This window comes from Dipodomys ordii, unplaced genomic scaffold (genome assembly GCF_000151885.1).
Source record: "Dipodomys ordii isolate 6190 unplaced genomic scaffold, Dord_2.0 Scaffold69, whole genome shotgun sequence".
Taxonomy (NCBI): domain Eukaryota; kingdom Metazoa; phylum Chordata; class Mammalia; order Rodentia; family Heteromyidae; genus Dipodomys; species Dipodomys ordii.
Genome location: NW_012267285.1, coordinates 1,195,884 through 1,203,158, shown reverse-complemented (window position 1 = coordinate 1,203,158; position 7,275 = coordinate 1,195,884). Strand labels below are relative to the sequence as shown.

General features: G+C 53.0%; 1 protein-coding gene across 1 annotated transcript in view; it reads right to left on the bottom strand.

The window, feature by feature from the left end:
- The window catches only part of Vwf (von Willebrand factor), an 87,460-nt gene that overhangs the window by 19,544 nt on the left and 60,641 nt on the right, over nucleotides 1-7,275 (bottom strand). Inside the window, exons 32-35 of the mRNA XM_013023596.1 lie at nucleotides 4,244-4,346; nucleotides 3,314-3,388; nucleotides 688-792; nucleotides 2-104 (exon numbers count right to left, since the gene is read on the bottom strand). Coding sequence (XP_012879050.1) covers nucleotides 2-104; nucleotides 688-792; nucleotides 3,314-3,388; nucleotides 4,244-4,346 — 386 coding nt within the window. The remainder of the gene's footprint in view (nucleotide 1; nucleotides 105-687; nucleotides 793-3,313; nucleotides 3,389-4,243; nucleotides 4,347-7,275) is intronic.

Genomic DNA, 7,275 nt, shown 5'->3' with positions numbered 1-7,275 from the left:
GGCGCACTCGTACTGGTCGCAGCACCGCGTGCTCCGCAGCACGGGGGTGCGGTGGGGCGGGCAGGAGGGGGGCGTGGGGCTCCCGCAGGCCTCCTTCTTGCAGGCTGGGGGGAGAGGGGTCGGGTGCAGGGTGGCTCAGCCAGCTGCCACCCCGGGGACTCAGCGCCACCCCCGCGGCACGCGGCCGGCAGGCAGCCTGCGGCTCCGTGCAGAGCCGAGGGCGGGCGACGGCACCCCGGGGCCCGGGGCAACAGCCTGGGCCTCAGCCCACACCAGCCTCAACTTACACAACCCACGGCCCTCGGGCCTCGCACAGCACCCCAGAGCTAAGTCCTCCCGCCAGGAGGAACAGGAAGACAGTCCAGTCCACAGTGGCCCTGAGCACGCGCCCGAGCCCGGCCACTGCTCCCGGGGCCTGGACCCCCCTCCCCTCCCGCCAAGGCTCGCGTAACATCTCCAACCCCAGACCTCACAGCGCACCACCTGCTCACGTGCCTAGCAAGCTCAAGGACCCGAGTTCAAATCCCAAGATCACCAAAAGATTCAATGATGAAGATAAGCGCGGGGGAGAGGGGGTGTTCTCTGTCCTCAGTGACACCGGAAAGGGCAGTGTGAGTAGATTCATCTGGAATCTTCCCACCGGCAGCCCCCTCCCCCCCCCCACACACACACAGACAGAGGCCTTACCACAGGCGAAGCTGGGCCTGCACTCCCCAGGGTTGGTCAGGACCGGCTGGAGCCCCCCCTCACAGGCAGGCATGGGGGGCACGTCGCAGGTCACCAGGTCACACACTGAGGAAAGAGGGGTCACAGAGGGCTCAGGGGGGTCTCCTCACCTGCGAGCGAGACCCTGCATACCCATGCCCCCAGAGTTCTGCTGTCCCGGGTAGAGAGACAGGACCAACACAGACAGAGATGGAGACAAAGGTGACAGGCTACGGAACACGTACACATGCGTGGGGACATGCGTGATAGAGATAAATATACAGCTGTGCGCATGCATGTATGATAGGTAGATACATACACACATGCCTACATGTGCATACCTGTGCACAGTGGGAGACAGATTGTGCACATGTATGCAAATGTACATGCACACATGCAGGAGTGTGTGCATGATAGAAGATTAACGCATACATACAAGCACATGTGTGCATGTACACGACATGTATATGTGCATGGAAGGCTTGCGCATGCATGCATGCATGTGTGCATGTATCAGCATGTGCATGGTGTGGTGTGGATACATATATACATGCAAGCATGAGCACATGGAGGAATTGGAGATAATAAGATAGAAACATCGATACATATTCATGTGTACGCATGCACACATGTACATGGAGGGTTGGATGGTAAGAGAGGTGGGAAATACACATCTATGCACATGGATGGGAGATAGATGCATGCATGCAGACTCATACATGAGAGCAAGTAGGTCAGTCCATAGATAGTGGATAGACACATAGGTGCATAAATAGATACATACATACATTCACAGATGCATAGATGGATGGATGGATAGTGAGATGGATGGATGGATGGATGGATGGACAGATGGACAAACAAATAGATACACATATAGGCAGACAGACAGATTCATAATAGACAGACAGATGGATAGAAACACAGACAAGACAGATTCATAGGTAGACAGACAGACAGATACACAGATGCATAAATAGATACATAGATAGATACACAGATACATAGATGCATAAATAGATACACAGATGCACAGACAGACAAGAGTCATGGATGGATGGATAGACAGATTCATGGATAGACAGATACACAGGTGCATACATAGATATTCATAGATACATCATTACATACATACATAGATGGACTAGAAGGTAAATCAATGATCCAAGTCACGTCGATTATTCTCATCACCTGCTAGGATTTCCTGATCTCAGCTACATGGGACTGCTCTGGGCCTCGTAGGGGTGGGAACCCTGCCCTGTAGGGTCAGTTCTGGGGTGCAGGAAACAAGGTAAGGAAAGCACCTGGCCGACAGTGGTTTCCATGGGTCTATAAAAGGAGGGCGGGAGCTAAAGCCCCACCCACCACCCCAGGCCTCTGTCCTGCTCGTGTCCGAAGGCCTAGCTGGCAAAGCTCTGCTCAACTCGGACCTCCCTGCCTCTCCCACAAGACTGTGCTGATTTCTATCAACTGCCATCAGCATCAACTTCCCGGGTGAGTGGATCCTTCCAGATCCCCGGACCCGCCCCAGATCTACTTGAACAGCTGTGCCACAGCCGGACTTCTGACGTGGCACCGTCTGGTGGGCCGCCGCCATTCATCCCACCACGGTCCCACCCCCAGCCCCCTAGCAACGTGTCCTGGGCGGGGCTTTCTCACGCCCCGCCTCCCAGGTCTTATAGCCAGGGAAAAAGCCAACACATCTTAAGAATTATTCTTCAGGAAACCTCATGCTTGTGAGCCGTGTCTCATCCTCTACCATACAATGTTCCTAGGAAGAAAAGCCTATTTTCTTGGGGGGGGGGGTGTTCAGTCGGGTTGGGTTGGGTTAGGTTTGGTTGTTTGATTTGGTTGTTCAGTTTGATCTGTTTGGGTTCAGTGGTTTCATTTGGTTGGTTGGTTTGATTCAGTTGATTTGGTTTGGGCTGTTTTGTGTTGGTTGGTTGATTTAGTTCAAGCTGTTTGGTTTGCCAGTTCTCTTGGGGCTTGGGGTTTTGATCTGGTTGGTTGGTTGGATTCGGTTGGTTGGTTTGACACAGTTAATTGGTTTGACTCGGTTAGTTTGGTTTGGTCTGTTTCATTTTGGTTGTTTGATTTAGTTCGATCTGTTTGGTTGGCTGCTCTAATTGGGGTTTGGGGATTTGGTTTGTTTGTCTGGTTTGATTCGGTTGGTTGGTTTGATTCGGTTAGTTTGGTTTGATCTATTTTGTTTTGGTTGTTTGATTTAGTTCCATCTGTTTGGTTTGGCTGTTCTGTTGAAGTTTGGGGTTTTGGTTGGTTGGTTTGATTCGATTGGTTGGTTTGACTCGGTTAGTTTGGTCTGGTCTGTTTCATTTTGGTTGTTTGATTTCGTTCGATCTGTTTGGTTGGCTGTTCTGTTGGGGTTTGGGGATTTGGTTTGGTTGTTTGATTTCATTCGATCTACTTTGGTTTGGTTGATTGATCTGGTTTGGGTATGTGCTCTGTGTTGGTTTGGTTTGGTCTGAATTCAGTCACCCCTCACCCAGCCCCTCTTCCATGGCCAGTGCCTGAGAACGTATCCATCCTTCAGCACCCGGGGCCGGGACACGAGCAGACCCCGGGGAGGCGCGCGAGCTGGGACACGTACCACACTCATACTCCGGGCAGCACTGGCTGGGGTGGTGGCGCAGGCGGGCCACTTCGCAAGCACCACACGTGGGAGCTGGGGGGAAGGACACAGCATTAAGAGACATTAAGGACGTCAGCCCGCAGAGGGCGTTCAGAGCCCTCCATCGCTGCAAAGCCGCACACGGCCTACCTGGGAACCCCACGAGGATCTAGACCAGGAAACGGGAAGGGAAGTTAGGATCGAGGCACAGAATTCAGCAAGGGGAAGAATCACCTCTGGGCCGGGTGCTGTGGCTCAAGCCTGTCATCCAAACAACATTCCAGGGAAATGTGGCTCGGGACCAGGCTTGGCATAAAGAAGTTTGAGAGACCCCATCTCAACCAATAAACAAAAACAAAACCAGCTCCAACCTAGGTGCAGCGGTCAGGCCTGTGATCCCAGCTACTCAATACCAGCCCAAAAGTAAGTGTGACCTCATCTCCACCAATCAAAATCTGGACACCACAGCGCACACCTGTCATCCCAGCTACACAGGAAGACAGCCCAGGCAGACTTTGGCACAAAGCAAGATCCTATTCAAACCTGACACAAGCAATAAGGGGCCAGGCGCTGGTGGCCTGTCAGCTACTCAGGAGGCTGAGATCTGGGGATCATGGTTCAAAGCCAGCCTGAGCAGGAAAGTCCGTGAGACTCTGATCTCCAAGGAACTCTCAGAAAACTGGAAGTGGGTGCTGTGGCTCAAAGTGGTAGAGGGCTAGCCTAATGCGGAAAAAGCTCAGGGACAGTGCCCAGTTCAAGCTGGCAAAAAAAGGCATTAGGGGCTGGAGGCCTGGCTCGGGTGGTAAAGTAGCTGCCTAGCACGCACAAGGCCCTGAGTTCAACCCAGGAAGACCCCTTGAGTCGCGTGAAAGCTCTTCTTCTCCAGGGCCCCAGGCTGGGGGAACTCACCTCTAGCCGTGGGGCAAGGCCGGGATGTGCAGTTGATTTCCCGCCCACTGAGACACATGCAGATCTGACAGGGCTGATGGTCTGGGACCCAGGTCTCCAGGAACTGAGGGGTGAAAAGAGGTGCAGTGAGGGCTTGGCATGCTCAAGGAACGGAGCCTTGGGGAAACTGAGGCACCAAGCAGTTAATTAATTTGACTTAGTGGCAGATCCATGATTTCAACCCAGAATTCTGGCCCCATGGACCACAACATAGCTGCGTTTCATCCACAGAGATAACAAGCCACAGAGCTGAAAATGCGGTCCATCAGCACAGTGGAGTATTACTCAGCCATGAAGAAGCATGAACCTGAGCCATTTACAGAAAAAAAATGAATGGGAACTGGAGATCACCATGCTGAGTGAAGTAAGCCAGTTTGGGAAAGGCAAATATGCCATGTTCTCTCGTATTCGGAATCTAGACCTCAAAAATAATGACAAGAAGGTAAAATGGGGCTGGACCCCCGTGGCCTGTAATCCTAGCTAGTCAGGAGGCTGAGCTCCTAGGATCGTGGTTCAAAGCCAGCCCAAACAGGAAAGTCCATGCAGCTCTTATCTCCAATGAACCACCAGAAAACCCGAAGTGGAGCTGTGGCTCAAAGTGGTAGAGTGCTAGCTTTGAGTGAAAGAGCTCAGGGACGGTGCCCAGGCTCTGAGTTCAAATCCCATAACCCCCACAAAAAAAATAAAGAATGTAAAACAGGGGACTGTGTGGGGTTGGAGGTCAACGGGAGAGAGGAAGGTGAATAGGACCAAAGTATATTATATGCGTGCATGGAAATTGTATAATAATTTTTAAAGGTAAATAAATCAATGCCATCTTTTATATGTACATTATATAACAATTATATATATATATATATATATATTTGCAGTATGTACCAGAATTTGAACTCAAGAGCCTCCTACTGTCTAGGTTGGCGTTCCACTGCTGAGCCACGCCTCCAAGCCTGCTTTGCGCTGTCTGTTTTCAGGACAGGGTCTCAATTCCCACCCGACACACGTCTGAGCTGCCACCTGCCTACTTCGAGGCTTTCCTGTCCTGGTTGAGATCACAGGCATGCACCACTGCACCCAGCCTCTTTTTGAAATGTGGCTTTCTCCGGTATCGAAAGAATCAATAGTTCAAAGTCCTCCGGTCGGACATTTCCATCATTCCAGGGAGCTGCAGCAAAGCCTGCCCAAGGCGGGGTACAGAACCAGCACCCTCAAAAAGGCTGAATGACAAGGCTTCTAAGAGCAACACACACACACACACACACACACACACCAGGGGCAGCTAGCTCCCCAAGCCGCAACAGGCTATGCAGTCAACAGGCAGCAGAGGGCGCTCCCACACAGGACTTGCAGCCGTGTTTTCTGTCCAGGTTGCAGGTGTTAAACAGGTACAAGAACTAGCTGGAGTACCAGACTCAGTGAAGGGAGGGGGGAGAGAAATAACACCAGCCAGGGGGATCCCATAGAAGATGTCTGCCTGGGGGGAGGGGAGGGAAGGAGGGTGGGGCCCACGATCCTGAAGCAGAGCTGCCTGCAGAGAACCCCAGCAGCTCCCCCAGAGAGACAGACACCCCGCAAACGACTCCAGATCCAGCACCGCCACCCCCCCAAGGCTGCGGGCAGAGGCCACATCTCCGGCACACATTTGGTCAAATGAAATGCATTTCCAGAGCTATGGAAACGGGTAAATATTTTCTCCTTTCCCAGAGTACAATAGATTTATACTCTGGTTTATTTCCCTGAAGGAAGATTTGCTGGGCCTTGCTCTTTTTTTCTTTTTCTTTTTTTTCAGTTTTAAGAACTCATTGAGTAGAAATGTCCTTCCTAGTGGATTTTTGCATTCTTTCTCAGCTCTGAAAGAAAAAGCAGAAAATGCAGGTGGCTGCAAAAGACACTTGTGTTCACTCGATTTAAGCTGTTATTTTCTGAATAGATAAAGCAGGCTGTTCTCTCTCGTGTGTGTGTGTGTGTGTGTGTGTGTGTGTGTGTGTGTGTGTAAGGGGGGGAATATGAGAATGTGCTGGGCCTGGGCCTTGAACTCAGGGCATGGACGTGACCCTTAACTTTCTCTGGTGGTCTACTACTTGGGCCACACTTCCACTTCCAGGTGTTTTTTGTTTCTGCCGGTCATGGGGCTTGAACTCTGGGCCTGAGCACTGTTCCTGATCTCCTTTGCTCCAGGCTAGCACCTCAGCACTTGAGTCACAGCTCCACTTCCAGCTTTGCGCTGGGTCCTTGGAGATCAGAGTCTCACGGACTTGTCTGCGCGGGCTGGCACAATGCCCAGCTCTCAGCCCCCTGGGTGCCCGGGATTACAGGCGTGGGCCACCAGCCCCTGCAGAGGCTGTCCTGTCTTTAAAGGTCTGGCTGCACCATCATGGTCCTTGATCATTTTGTTTAATATGAAATGCCCTCGTACAATCAAACGTGTATTGTCTAGGTGGTGAGAAGGCCGGGGGGAAAAGAGACCTCGAGAAGCAGAGGCTGGGGGGAAAGGAGGCCGGGGAAAGGAGGCCTGGGGAAAGGAGGCCTCGAGAAGCAGAGGCCAGGGGAAAGGAGGCCGGGGAAAGGAGGCCTGGGGAAAGGAGGCCGGGGAAAGGAGGCCGGGGAAAGGAGGCCTGGGGAAAGGTGGCCGGGGAAAGGAGGCCGGGGAAAGGAGGCCGGGGAAAGGAGGCCTGCGGGCGGTGTGGACGCCTGTCACTCACCCAGCCGGAAATGCCACCAAAGGCCAAGGCAGACCAAGCACCTGGCCGCCACGGGGTCCACCAGTAACGGCTCTCGGCCGTGGGGGACACGGGGAGCGCACACCATGGCCACAGAGCCCAGCCTCCTTTCCTCGAAGCCCGGCGAGCGCTCGCTCCGCTCGGCCGTGCTCCGTGGTACCACAGCACCCGCGTGCGCATGCGCGGACATGTGCGGACCACACCCGCGCATGCACACACGCGACACACACACACACACACACACACACACACACACACACACACACACACACACAC